Below are 15,267 nucleotides of genomic sequence, written 5' to 3' on the forward strand. Positions count from 1 at the left end.
ATGCTACGCTACGCTTCCACGATGCGCCAGAAACAAAAGGTGCCGCATACATAGCCGTCACAAAACTCTTCAAACGTGACAACCGCCACAATCTATACTGATTGGTGACAATGCTTGGCGCAATACAAAGATAAACAAGATAATAAATTAGATAAAACAGAAGTGTACGCCTTGAGAATATGCAGTTTAAATTGTGGTGGTTGTCACTCTTGACGTATTTTGTGACGGCTATGTTTGCGGCACCTTTGGTTTTGTGCTCATCGTGGAAGCGCAGCGTAGCATGCCTATATTGGCTTCATGAAACGGCAATAAACAGTTGGTATTCTGCGTTCTTTCGTGTATTCCTTATCGTTTTCCTTCAAGTTTGCGCAGCAAGTCGATTTTTCACGCCACAAGGTGTCGACACCGAATTCGATAACTCGGTATTTTTGCACCTCTTAGCGATACTACATAAGCTAAACGCGCCAGATGATTTTCACGCAGCGATGATTCACTCTTATTTAAATCAAATATAGTTGAGGCGCATTTATTCTCGTCATTTAGTGATTTTTGGACACGTGAAAGAGTACACTTACGTAGGTACGTAAACTTTTGCGTTTGGGGAGCTAAAATTTTTATTGAAACGCGCGTTCTGGTATTACGGTAAGCACACACCGATATTGCGATAACACGGTAACATTAAAGAATATACATACAACCTAAACTGGTCTATTAGGCCCAGCCCTAGAACAGCTCCGCTGTTGAAACAAAAGTGGCATTTGATGCGACAGCACCTTTTGCTCGGGGCAGTGTTCCTTCTGTGGCGTCCACACTCAGACTGCGCATGCCCATCTCTCTCTCATTCTGCTCTCTTACGCATGTATGCGCTCCTACCCAATCTTTTTCTCCGCTACTGGTGCGGCGCCGCAAATCATTGGGTGTATGTCTCTCCCTCCCTCTCTAAAGCTTTGTATGCCGAGAGGTGACGCAAGTGACTCGGCACAGTATACATGACGCGTTTGCGGTGCTTCTGTCATTCTCTATGCAACAGTGTGCAAGAAGTAATGAACAGCTTCAACGTCGGTGCTCTTGCAGCATTGGTGCCACCACCGCAGAGCAGAAGATGACTCGGGGAGCCGAACATAAACGTCAACGTCAGCAAGAAACTTCTACGTAATCAGCAAGGGATCGGCACGCCGAAGTGGAACGTTATCGTTATATAGCCGACCGCGACCTCTGGGCTCGGAAAATCGAGGCGCAACGGCAGCGTCGAGCGGCACCTGGTGATGCCCAAGCGACGAGGCCACGCGAGCCGGCGTACCGAGCAGCGATCGTCTTCAAGATACCGCACGCCCCGACGCTATGAATCACGTACTATCTTCATCTAAAGACGCAACAACCCTGTTCAAACTTCTGCTCTCTTCACAATACATTCTATTACTCTACCTTCTATTGGGTTGTGTTGCCAAGTGAAACGAAACGGAAACTCTATGCGCACCCCCTGTGACGCTTTCGCATCCCACCATGGTTGCCCGTAGAGGGAGATGATGTGTAATTTTTACTCTGTGAAATGCCATATGGGAACTGCTACTGCAGTCCAGATGACAGCACGCAAGTGCTCGCATGAACAAGTTTGAAGCCAGAAGAAGGAAACGACCCAGAATGTCTTCTAATGGCTGATCGTTCACATTTCCCAAAATATAGTGATGTTTTCTTAGTGAAGTGTTTGTTGAGACAGAAATTTTAGCAAACAGAGAGCAAGCTTTGTAAATTGTGCGTGACCTAAGTTGTTGTTCATTAGAAAGAATTACTGGCACAATGAGGAAGAATGATTGTGGGGAGTGGGTTCTAATCTCTTCTAAAATTTTTTCCGTTTTTCAATGTATATGAGCGCACACACGAACATGCATACAGAGTGTTTAAACCACCTTCGAAAAAGTTTCGGGCTTCAGCACTGTTCAGAATTCGGGCTCTTCTGTGACTTTACTTTTTAATGAAACTCCTACGCGACTGAATATACGCGTAAGTTCACTGAAGTTACGCTTTCTTACAGCGCCCGTGTTCGTTCAAGCCCGAAACTAATTTCGCGTGAAGAAATTGTGACACGTGGCTGGAGTAAGAGCATGTTCCCAATTTTTGTGAGCATTTAAATGGCCTACTTAGTGTCACGGAACACTATCTTTGTCAATTATTACTAGTGATACAAATTACCATCTTCTTTATGGGCCGAATGTTCAAGACGTGCACCAGGGGCGTCCACCAGGAGCTTTGGCATGGCTTGACGAAATTGTCTTCTCTAATGTGGTCGGCTACTGGCCCATTCAGTAGGGCAGGGTACAGTAACGCGAACAGTACAAATAAGAATGCTGGTCCCGTCAATCTGTGATAAAAGAGAGAAAATGAATGAAGTGATTATTCACCTGTTTCAGTCTCATGAACTCCGCATAGAGTATATTTGGCAAGAAGCGTGCCTCGTACATATTTTCAATGCTAATTAAAACAAGGGAAATTACCAAGCTCATTAAGGCGCTGAAGTTGGGTGTCACGTTACTGGTTTCAGAGCGATGTGAAAAAAAGCCTCAAACATTTCGAAGCCACAATGCCTCTTTGTCGCTTCGATCACATTACTTACTGCAAAGTGCTACAAAAATTGCAATGTTATAGAGGTAGTTAAAAGTACAATATGCAACTACGACTCATGGGGATGTTTCCTTCAGGACGCATAGTTTTATTGCAGCGTTTAGTTGTTTATTCATTTTATCAAGTTAGCGTAAATACAACGCTCTTTTTTAAAGCCGACATGAGAATACGTTGTTCAATAAGCATTCTAGACACCGGCTTTTTACACGTCGTGAAAAACGTCACCACTTACTTTTCCATTATTTGTTTCATTTTGAGAAGTGCTCACAATTACTAATTCCTGCCTCGCGAAAGTAAATGAACAAATATTTAAAAAACTGTATTGATATATTTTACAAGCCGTGTCTGCCTACTCTTATAAATGTAAAAACTCATAAAGAGAATTTAGGCTGGCCTGGCAGTTTCGATGCTTCCTGTGTAGCTCAAACGGCGTTGCTTTTGCTAACAAGAAAATATTCTCACCTTTCATTGCTATTTTACGCTCGTTTTCAAGTAAAAAATATGCGAGAAGTATCAGGAAACTCTGACTCTGTGTACACGTTGCCGCATATCAACTCGCGATGACGGACTATCGTGCAGCCACAGAAGCAAGAGCAAGAGTCTATTGGTTAGGGTGCTCGAAGTCTGACCCACAGGTCGTGTCATTGAATCCCGCCAACCCGGAATCACGCACACCGCACATTCATCAGAATCATTATGAACGCATGAATGAGGCCTCAGTTAATGTAGTTTTATTGGACGGTAGCTATAGCCCTTATATAACAGATTTCAAAACTGCCAGAATTTATGTGTCGCAAACCACGATATGCATGTTGGCTGAAGCAACTGTATTTTTCTACTTTAGGATTTTTTGCCTGCTGCTTCCCAGACATCAGCCTTATTTTGTATATCTCGCTAAGTTAACGTTACAACAGCTACCGACAAGCTGGCTGTAGACGCTTTGGTAATACCATCTCACCCATACTATCTTCCCATGCTTCATGGCTCATACTACAACTAGTTGATCTATTGCTGTAAAGTTTTGCAGTGAAATTTCTTGTGGAGCCGTTTTAACATACTTGTTGGCGGTGCTAGAGACTAATTCACAAAAATCAACTGGAACTATATTTGATGTCAATATGAATTCTGTGGGGTAAAAGACTGCTTGGAGCCCGAATTCATGTTGAAGTTGTGTAAATTTTTCCCTATATTGCTGAGTCTTTTGTTTTTAACGTGAAATTCTTTTATGCGATGTTCGACCAAGACTTCTGTCATGTATTGTTGTTACGGAAAAGTTGTGGAAGAAATGAAGACAATAAAATGACAAAAAGCCTTCAACTGGAGTCGAACCCATGACCTCTGCATCAGTGACAACAGTTGCTGGGCTCGCCTTCTGCTGCGCCACGATCACATAGCCTGGCAGCGTTACAAACGCGTCTTTCATATCTCACATTTTTCTTTTGTAGTCCTCTGGATTGGCGGGTGGTGTCCCCGTCTGGAGTTAGTAAAGTGGTCCAGTGCATCATGAATGTGGCCTCCATGATAAGTTCCTTCACCACGTCGTTACTACGCATCCGTTCCATTCGACGCGTTTCGAAATAATAAATTGCAATTTTATCAAAGCTTTGACACATCGCCAGCTGGCAATCTCAGACCAAGTGTCATCATCGCTCATAGCATCAATTCATGTTTAAAAATCTCAGTGACATACACCTGTTTCACCTGGCTATAACGCCGCAACTACACTGTAAACGGCCATCATAACGCCACGTTCTCTGCTTACACTCCTTCTCAAAAACAAAAATCGTGGTTGGGCTAGAGGGCAAACACGACATGCATTGCGTTTCCTTCTAGCTTTGCTATAGTGTTTAAGATGCCGCAGAATGGACACCTTAGCGAAAGTTGTGCGTTCAGTGAACGATGCTCTTCTGGCTGTCACACCACTTTATCTCATTCCGCTTTCACTGCCATCTACTATACAGCTACCCCAAAGGTTTGCTTAGGCATGGACGTTAGCCTTCGGTAGAGTGTACTAGAACCGTTGAGTGGGGTGAACACGCCTCGCCACCTGATGCCTTCTGAGTCGACCGTAGTCGCACTGCTGCAGTCGATTAATACTGAAGTCTCTGCCGGCTGCGCACAAGAACTGCTATACCATTCGGCTCCCACAGCGCACTTTTTTGAAGCAGCTTTTTTTTACCTGCCTATCATTCGTGTCTAGCCCAAGCTGACGTAACTCTTGAGATACGACTAGCCAAAGTACTGAATTTCAGCTCCATAATGGCCTTTTTGAGAGATCGAAAAATATTCATTTTTAGGCTAAACTTTTAAAATGGTTACTATGCATTAAAACTACGAGGAAAAATACCTGATCGACACAGTGAGGCGTTATAGTCTCGCCATCACTACACACGGTACCTGAAGTTAAATGTCCTTCACGTTTCTTTTGTACTGTGAACATTGGCAGAATCACGCAGTCTAAAAAGCTGATAATGATGTTTTGAAGAGCACTTGGCTTAAAGTCCCAATACTTATATTGGGACTTGAACACGCTTGAGTTGCCCTGCATCATTAAAATGGTCTCATTTATACGTGAACATTTTTATAAATTCCTACTTTTTTGATAAATACCTTCGAGAAATGCTGCAAATTAGTTCTTGAGCTGAAGCTGTTGCTGCAAGGTATGAGAAATGTAAAAAAGTTAAACTAGCTGATTTTCATGGTGGAGATCCCCGCTCTCGGTGCAATTTAGCCTAACTCGTTACTGAGCTAGCTTGTGCATAACTTTGAGTTAATATACGCCGAACCACATCCAGAAGAAAAAAAAGGACACAGAAGAAACAGAAAGGGTGGGCTTTTTTCTGAATCATTCTGTACTAATTCTTTCTTCTTGCGTTGGTCAGGCAACAAGTTTATTGCGAGTAATAGAGCCAACTTTGGAAATTAGTTGTGCTCTCAAAGCTGCGTACTGAAATAAAATTAAAATACCCTCTAAAAAGCACGCCCAACCAGGTGGTCGTAAATAGAGGCGGAGAGGGAGTGAATTAGAACCCGCCCTACCCCGGAGTTATTTCATAAATTAAGATTTCAGGTGATAATAAATCCTTACACGTATTCATCGCGACCACCAGTTGCCAAAGTTAGCCATTCTGCACCCCCCTCCCTTAAAAAAACAAATCCTGGGTAGTACTGCGGCGCATGTTTACCGTTGGTGAAGTTCGGTAGAGCGTGTCTCTTAACAAACGCACAAAGAAATTTTCACTTTTCAAGAGTATGAGGTCCCAACCGTGCTTGGACGAGGTTTGCGCCACGTACAAATAGCGGCCGTTCTAAAGGGCTTTGCAAAGATATTGTTAATTGGGCGGGGCGGGAGAGGGTGTGAGTTAACTGCGTTTGCGTGTACGTATGCAACTTAAGAAGTTGAATTTCGCAAAACATGAAGCCCCACTGACTGCCTACACTTTTCAGACCTACTAAAACTGCATTGATATTACATTGTCATACACAAGTGGTCACACACTTGCAATGACATTAAGCCAATAGAAAATTTGAAAAGCAGCGCAATATCAGCTGGTGATAGAAAATGAGAACTGGTTTCTATGAATTTAGACAGAATGACTTTATATGCAGCCGCGCTGTATATTATGCCTAAGAAAACCCCTAAAGCGTAGAGTTCGGGACTCAAAAGTAAACGCGGCACTCGTATGTGTACTCGAATGAGGATAAGTGGTCTGGATATGTCGGCTGCCGACAGAACAAGCGCATGCTTTCATTCGCCAGTGACCGCTTACAATGTAGCACGCCTCAAAGTGCTGCCTTCAAGCCGCACAACATTCAGTGAGCAGCTCGGTAGATTCTGGCAAATTCCGACAGCGCATCGTTTTGTGTGTGTGTGTGTGTGTGTGTGTGTGTGTGTGTGTGTGTGTGTGTGTGTGTGTGTGTGTGTGTGTGTGTGTGAGTGTGTGTGTGTGTGTGTGTGTTGCGTGTGTTGTGTGTGTGTGCGTATGTGTGTGTGTGTGTGTGTGTGTGTGCGTGTGTGTGTGTGTGTGTGTGTGTGTGTGTGTGTGTGTGTGTGTGTGTGTGTGTGTGTGTGTGTGTGTCGGTAGGGTTCTGAAACAAGGAATGTGCAGATGTGCCTACATCGTTAAAGGCTCAGCAATACAATAAATGCGCCAAAACCGAGGAATGACACGCTTCCGCAAGCTACGACGCGCGTGCTCCAAACACACCCACTCTTGAGCTCTTCAGTATAACGTGACTACAGCGCCGCCGTGACTGTCACCTGCCGGAGAATAAAGCCGAGATGTTTGCACGGCCACCTCATCCATTCAGCTGCCTCCTTCTAGTAAACTACATTTTTGGTATGGAGATGTGCCACCAGGCACCAATTAATGTGTATCGACGTTAAACAGATTTCTAGATGCCAAACACCAATAGACATTGCTCAAGCTCTGTTATACCAATTTACAGTTAACGTTAAACTACTTTTGTAAAATAAGCTTTTATTTTGTGTTATACCACTTCTTGTGACAGTGGTGTCAACTATGTATTTTTAGCAAGTGTCTAGGTACGCAAAAGAAAGTAAAAAAAATGCCATATAGAAACAAAAATGGCTGATATGTGACTGATGCATAATCTTAGTCGCAAGAAAGTTGCATAAAATGTGAACTCTGTGAGTGGTAATGATTGTTTTCAATACATAAAGAACATGTACAACAGCCTTCCCAACTAGAGTTTAGGCTTGACGAATATTTAGGCACACAGAGTTGAGAAGATGCTTCTCCGCACTATAAATCTTAGCTTTGGCGCTACACTTGATTCCCAGCTGGTTGAGAGCGCTACTGTGTTCATACATGGGTCTCGACGACATTAAAGGCCGTTCGACGTACGAGGCGACGGACAGCAGAGAAATTACTCTTCCCTTGCATTGGTTGTATGCTGCTTTTATAGAGAAATTATGAAGTAATATACTTAATGGGGCTACAACTTGCAAAACTACCCCGAAAACAGAAATATTTTTTCCTTTGCTAAGGAAATTACGTTATATATGTCAAGCGTAAAAAATTTGGCGTCCAGAGTGGGCAACACTAACGGGGCCAGAATTACATCACATATCATAAACGATGTCATATCACAATACCATCATTTGCTTTCAAAGGTTTGCCCATCTCGTATGTAGTTCAGTCCCTGATTTGGACCAGAAAGCTTCAGGTGGGAGGGTGAAAAATAATGCAGTTGACTTAGAACGTAAAATTAATTGAATGAGTGCATTTTTAGAACATAGGTATGTGTTCTCATTAGCGTTGCCTGAAAGAATTTTTCGTCTCGAGCCTGTCTAAGTAAGCACTTGTCCCTTCTAAGAAAGACACCGACCACGTTACCTGCAAAATAAGATGCAATCAGGCACTGGTAATGCACTTACCTCACGTGCCGCCTCAAAACCTTTAGTGGCCATGGAATTGGTTCTTTTTTTTGGTGCGCCTCGTTGAATATAGCGTAAGCAACCAAAAATCCACTGTAAGGAAATTATGCACTGGTCAGCCTCAGAGCGTCTAACCCGTGTAAAACATGGAGAAAGGCATAAGCTATAGAATGTTCTTCACATTTCAGAGGCAACATTTATACACGACGGAATGCCACTCAAAAATAAAGGTTGAAAGGATAACAAATGGTAGAACAGGAAGTGTCCCTAGAGCCAACTTTTAGACAGACATGCTAAAAATCAAATCCGATTGTTAAAATATTGATTTCAGCGCCTTTACCTCAGCGGTGATTTCACTTGTATCGTAGAGGCTATATAGAACATTCGGATATTCCCCTAAGCTTGGTATGTGTAGTCAACCATATTTATCAATATTTTGAGCTCCTCTAGCTCTAATTACAAGTGGTCATTTGTCGTAAGGCAAATGGTGTTAGGCTATGTGAGACTGTTCGTTCAGTGTACGCTGAACACGTGAAACTCAAAAGCAAGTAAAGGCACGTTTTTTCGCATTTTTGTTAGTCTAAAGTTACAAAAAAGTATCATAATGCAGCAGAGTTGGCCGCCTGAGAATAGTAGACTAAATTATCCTCGATATCAGTTGCAAGACTCCGCAAAATGCTTCGAAAATCGCAATGTCTTGCTTGTAAAGACGCACAGCTTGTGATGCAAGTATTCATTTTCTCTCAAAGTGGATTCGGTAAACAGTCGGGAGACTCGCCTTAGTTTAGTCCTTCTCTATCTTATCATTGTGTGTACGCCTAAGCAAGCCTTTCTTGACAATATTGTCTTTTACTTGCTTGGAAAAAATCTGTTACGAGGTTTTACATTATAGGCGCGTGCTGGGTCCGTCATCATTGGGGGGGGGGGCAAGTTTCATCTCAGCACCACAAGTAGGATGCAAAAGACAACATACTTGACAATAGACGAAAAACAAGTGAAAATGACGCCATGAGGTGCTTCTAACATTGCCCTAGTTTTGGAAGTAAATATTTTTTGGACTGCCGCCATCATCGTTCGTAACGTGCGTGCCCATAACCCTGCTTGTTCAATCATTGCGGGACATGCCTGACCGAGTAAATGAATGGCGCAGCCTACGCGCTACCATAGGTGCTTCGGGGGAAAAGCACTCCCTCCCACCCCCCTTTTTGCCACCCTAGTGTGCACGCCTATGCTTTTTGATACCCTCTTACATGTGCGTTAAAGTTAATTGATATGTTGGGTTTTGCCCCGCCGCGGTGGTCTAGTGGCTAAAGTACTCGGCTGCTGACCCGCAGGTCGCGGGTTCGAATCCCGGTTGCGGCGGCTGCATTTCCGATGGAGGCGGAAATGTTGTAGGCCCGTGTGCTCAGATTTGGGTGCACGTTAAAGAACCCCAGGTGGTCGATATTTCCGGAGCCCTCCACTACGGCGTCTCTCGTAATCATATGGTGGTTTTGGGACGTTAAACCCCACAAATCAATCAATCAATCAATGTTGGGTTTAACGCCCCAAAACCACCATATGATTATGCGTGACGCCGTAGCGGAGGGCTCCAGAAATTTTGACCACCGGTGTTCTTTCTCGTGCACTCAAATCTGAGCACACGGGCCTACAACATTTTGGCCTCCATGTAAAATGCAGCCGCCGCAGCTGGGATTCCATTCCGCGATCTGCGGGTCAGCAACCGAGTAACTTAGCCGCTAGACCAATGCGGTGGGGCCATGTGCGTAGAAGCATTGGTTGCCCTTTGAGTTAGAAGAAATTGTAAGAATTGTGTATTTTCGTACTGCGACATATTAAAATGCACTCGTATGTTGAGATAACAATTGTTTATTAATTTTATCTTGCTATACTATGGCACTGAGCATGACTAGTCGGTTTATAATAATCTGCGCATCTCATTCATCGCATGAATCTGATTAGGTAAGCGTGAAATCTAGCTGTCTCACCCCACTGTGGCATAGTGTTGAAAACCAGGAAGCGGAGCCATACTAGAGAACGTCTTGTTAATTAGACGCTGGGTTAAAAAACTAAAACAAAATGGAATGCGCGCATGCTATCCGGGCACGCTCAAGTCCTCTTCTTCTTCTTCGCCGCTCTTCCGAATTAGTATTTAACAGCTCCCGGCCGAAGAATTTGCGTGGAGTTTCTTCTTTTAGGAAGATTTTTTACAAGATATTGCAGCTTGTCCGGCATATTCGAGAGGATACAACGGTTGTATTGGTCTCTTCAACGTAATGCCACCAGAAGTGGCATCACGTTGGGCCCCACCTGTTTCATTCATTTTGAAAATTTTTAGTGTCTGTGTTAAGTCTGCTTGGAACAATCAGCACGGTGGCCTATGAGATTCGTTCGGGCGAAGTGTCTCACAACATCGTGACTGTAGCTAAACCTGAAGCCACGTGTTAATCATCATGGTCAGCCGGTGAATTCTAGCGCACTGCTCGGCCGATACATGCCTTCTTTGTCGCCTTCACCGCTGCATCCACCCGAGCACATGCAGCTGGTTAGCTCTTTGGCTCGGTGGTACTCTTGGCTAGTTAAGCCAGATCGTGCTATGACCAAGGTGGTTAGGCCAATTATTTGCCAATCTATCTGTCTTTTTTTTTATCCTCTTTCCTTTTTCTAAGATAAGACCGACTTAACTAAGCCCCAGCTTGATAAGACCATAGTATTAAAGCCGTGTAAAGCTGCAACCGTGCTAACTGAAGCATGCCAGTTGACGCGCTAACTACACCATGCTAAACAACACTAATCAACGGTACGTTATTGATGAGAACGCTAATCAAAACTGTGTAAATTAGACCTCACTACTATAAATATATCGGGCCTAACACGAGACAGAACCTGTCCCGACAGCGTTGACTTTCGAACTGATTTTTTTAATTCTCGCCCTGCACGCGACGCGCAATCGAATGCCAATTTCTTCTTTGACACACGCCACGTGCCGAGGCACTACAGGGTTTTTCCCTGTAGAACCTGTGTCGTAGGAGTCGCCCAAAGAACGTGCTTGAATGAGAGCATCGAGATTGCAGATGTAAATTACCCGGACACGAGAGCGGCGACGTATGCACGTTTAAAACAATCGGCAGCTACACCGTCTTCGTGACAGTTGATGTCGAGCGTGAACGTTTTTGGCGTACGATGCAGTACGTGAAATGGGCCATCATTAGCCGGTATGAGGGGCGGTCGAATTTGACCACGTTGAGCAAAAGCGTGACTTCAGTCATGCAAATCTTGGCTGACGGAGGCAAACGGAGGGTGTTGGTCGGCAGGAATTACAGGAGCAAGGTCACGAAACGTAGCGCTCACCAACAGTGGAAGGTAGCGACGATAGCTCAAATAATGCTCCTGGAAGACGAAGGGAAACGCCATAGCTAGGCTGATGAGCAGCCGAGATCCGCCTTTATTGTTGATCGGATGCTCAGAAGTAGAAAGGGAAGGTGGTCGAGCCAACGTTCCCTTGGCTCGTGAGAAGTGAGGGCAGCTTTCAGTTGTCGATGAAGCCGTTCAACCATGTCATTGGCGGAATGGTGGTTGGCAGTCGTGTGACTGTGTGGAATGCCCAGGATATTGTTAAATGCAGAGAAAAGGGCTTACTCAATTGATGACCATGATCGGTGGTGACGACAGAAAGGCATGCAATGCGCGACACACCGCCGTTTGTGAAAGCCCTAGCAACTGTCGGTGCTGTGAGGTCGGAAATGGGAAACTCTTTTGGCCATCTGGTGAAGCGCTCCACACATGTCAGCAGTTAACAGACACCTTGTTAAGGTGGAAGAGGGCTGACAATGCCCAGATGAACGTGGGAAAATCTTGCGTCTGGAGGCCGAAAGGGAGACGTTGCCGTGACAGGGTGACGGTGAACTTTAACACGCTGGCACTGAAGGCAGGTACGTACCCAGGGTCGCACGTGAGCATTCATACTTGGCTAAAGGAACCGAGAAGTTACTAGCTTCTGAGTCACATGAATAACAGGATGGCTCATGTTGTTCCGTTGATCGAAAATTGCACGACGAAATGTGGACGGCAAGGAGGGCCGAGGCACACCAGTAGACGTTACGCACGTTAATAATGATGTAGAAAATGGAAGCGGGAACTCCGTGACTGAAAGAGACATTGATGAAGAACGAAGATGATGCAGCTCGGGATCGTTGCTCTGAACAGCTGCAAGTTATTTCATGTCTATCGATGGCTGGATTGACGAGGTGTCAATCCGAGAAAGTTAACCAGCGGCAACATTTTGCGGCTCATGGCCGTGTGCGAGATCCATGGTGAACTCGGAGATGAAGCATAGTTGACGGATCTCAAATGCAGTGTAATTTCTGTGACTGCGATGGAAGGCAAACGTTAACGCTTGTGGTCTGTTGGCAGAAACATATCGCGACAATCAAGGTGGCGGCACTGCAATGCTGAATTGTTGACTGACTGGCGGCGCTGACTTTTACGCACGCTCAAGGGGCTTTACGCACGCTGAGTCTCTTTCGCAACCACCGCAGCTTCCGAACATGCGTTTCTGACGCCACTCGCATTCTTGCAGCCATTTTTATTAGCGGAGCTATCTGTCTTTTATCAGTGCACTGTCTTGGTACCATGGCTGCTGCCGTAGAGCGAGATCTGAACGAACTTGTCTGCTCGACAAGATCGGGCCATCTTACATAGCACCCAAGGTTTTACGCCATCTTTGCTGCACACGAGCCTAACGGTATGGAATTGTCAGGGCACATGGTTACCGATAGCAATGTGACAATCGTCATGGAATGGCCTGTATTATGATTGATTTGCTGCTAAAAAAGTCACTGTAGTATGGCATCTACCTTGATGATGTTCTCCTTGTGGCCTTGAATAAACTATAGTGCGTACAGGTGAACTTGAGAAGTACCCTGCAGCATTTTGCCATTCTATGTAATCATCGAATGGCTTTGTCGTTCAGGTCGACTACCGCGATGTTTTCGAATCGGTCAAGTACGAGCAGAGTTACAGTGATATGGAGCAAACGTCAAGCGTCTGCTCTCTCCCTATGTCTCTACGAGCGCAATAGGCACAATGCAAAAAGAGATGGCACGGGAGAAGTAGCGGAATGGGGGCGTGATGAGCTTGAGAGCTTTCTCTGCTTTTCTTGCGAACGTGCCGCTAACTTCCAGTAAGATCGCGAGCTCGCACGTGGACACGCGTAGCAGCCTGTGGCGTCATCGGCAACTTTGCAGCTCACGTTGATGGAAACCAGCCAATGACCTTGAATCTAGTATATGAATGGGACGGCGAGTTGGGGGTATGACATCATTAGTAAAGTATTGCTGAGAACTGACACAAAATGATGTCGAGGAAGGTATAGGGCCAGTTATTAAAACTAATTGGGATGTAAATGTGAAGAAAGAAATTTGGTCCAAAACATATCTTACCACCGACAGAGACCAAACCTGCGGCCGATGCTCTACCACTAATCTACGGTGGTGGTCATCTCTCCACCCATTTTATACGGTATATGTTCTCGTTTAAACATCGTGAGATCTTCGATGAGCGCCGCCTGTCGCCATTACGGTGAGTGTGAAACACTCTTTCTTGCCCGTAGGCGTGATAGCATGCGATCTTATTGCGAGCTGGCAGCTGACCAATAGATAACCGCTGCAGTAACTTTGAGGTAGAGTCTCAGACGCGTTTCACCAAAGTCACAGGTTTGGTCCCCAGCTGGTGTCAAGTTGTCTTTTGGTCCACTTTGCTTTCTTCGTATTTACATTGCAAGTATTCCTAATAACACCCCTCATGCCTAGAATGTGAATGACCGACGCTCCGCTGTTACGGGAGATGACGGCAACGATCGGTGGCTGTGGTTATTTCTGGCGCTCGCGCTCGCTGGTAGCCAGACCTGCCTAATAAAGAACCATTCGCCAAGCAACGTCTGAACCTTTCTCGAACTACAACACCCCCCTTTACCTATAATTTCCTTGGTACAGTTGTCTGTTATTTCTCACAAATATTTTTTCTAAGAAATAAAACGAGGCCTTAAATTTACACTTCTTCGTCCATAACCCGGGCCTCCTTCTGGCTGACTGGACGCCTTCAGATAGTATGCGAGTAATTATTGGTCAGACAGCAGCTTCCATTAAAATCGCGTGCTACGTGACTTCTGCAGGCAAAAAAAAGTGCTTCACACTCCCGCAATAATAACAGGCGACGCTGTCTGACTCTGCATAGTGTGAATGAAGGTATGCCACCGTAGCTCAGTGGTAGGCGCTCAGACACGTTAGAGAGACTTCCCAGCTTTGGTCCCTGCCGGTGGCAAGTTATCGTTTAGTCGACATTTGTTCTTCACATATACACCGCAATTGCTTTCAATAGCATCCTCCAAACTTCCCTTCGTATCATTGTCGGTGACTTGCTATCATTATAGCTACGTAACTAGTTCATCAACAGTCAAACAATCTCAAACAATCTTCGTACAGAAGATGACGAAGAAGACTGGCTTGCCCCATTTCGTGCTGTGCTCCACCTTGGTTACTGAAAATACTGTCACTAATACTGACGTCTCGTCTCTATATACATAACACATTTATGGTGAGTGTTCTGGTTTTCTCTCCACCCATCACGAAATTCCGCAATGGCCGTATCATTGCGGGTCCAACCATGTCCGATGTTGAAGAAACATCGCCTCACAGTCCACCCTCCCATGACTCCTACCTACGTATTTTTAGCTCCATCTCGTAATACGGGAATATTTTTGAGACAGAAGGGCGTTGACGTTGACAAATGGCCTAACGTGTATGAACGAATCAGCGCCCGCTATAGGTGGAACCCGACGCTCACGCTCGCTAACATGCTTTTTCACCTTGATGGCCCACCACGGGTGTGGCTAGAGACGCACGAAGCCGACTTTACCAGCTGGGACACTTTCAATGAGAAGATCTTTTTGGTAACACCAGTGGGCGGTGGATGGCTGCGTAAAATCAATTGGAAACAACTCGGGCACAGACACCTGCCGAATCGTCGGCATCGTCGCGTATATTCACGACATCATCACCCTCTGGCACCCGGTTAACGAGGACATGCCTAAGTCTGAAAAGGTATCGCATGTGCTCTAAGGCATCGAAGACGATGCCTTCAACCTGCTCATCTATACTAACGTTGCCACCACCGATCCGAAGAGTGCCGGTGGTTTGAGCATGCCGAGATCTGCCGTATAACGCAGAGATTGAAACGAATATTCGAGA

At 45.1% G+C, this 15,267-nt stretch overlaps 1 protein-coding gene across 1 annotated transcript in view; it reads right to left on the reverse strand.

Moving 5' to 3' along the window:
* Positions 1 to 15,267, reverse strand: part of LOC119161027 (nose resistant to fluoxetine protein 6) — a 204,287-nt gene that overhangs the window by 66,656 nt on the left and 122,364 nt on the right. The window contains exons 8-9 of the mRNA XM_075880084.1: positions 8,021 to 8,113; positions 2,191 to 2,359 (exon numbers count right to left, since the gene is read on the reverse strand). Coding sequence (XP_075736199.1) covers positions 2,191 to 2,359; positions 8,021 to 8,113 — 262 coding nt within the window. The remainder of the gene's footprint in view (positions 1 to 2,190; positions 2,360 to 8,020; positions 8,114 to 15,267) is intronic.

This window comes from Rhipicephalus microplus, chromosome X, assembly GCF_043290135.1.
Source record: "Rhipicephalus microplus isolate Deutch F79 chromosome X, USDA_Rmic, whole genome shotgun sequence".
NCBI lineage: Eukaryota > Metazoa > Arthropoda > Arachnida > Ixodida > Ixodidae > Rhipicephalus > Rhipicephalus microplus.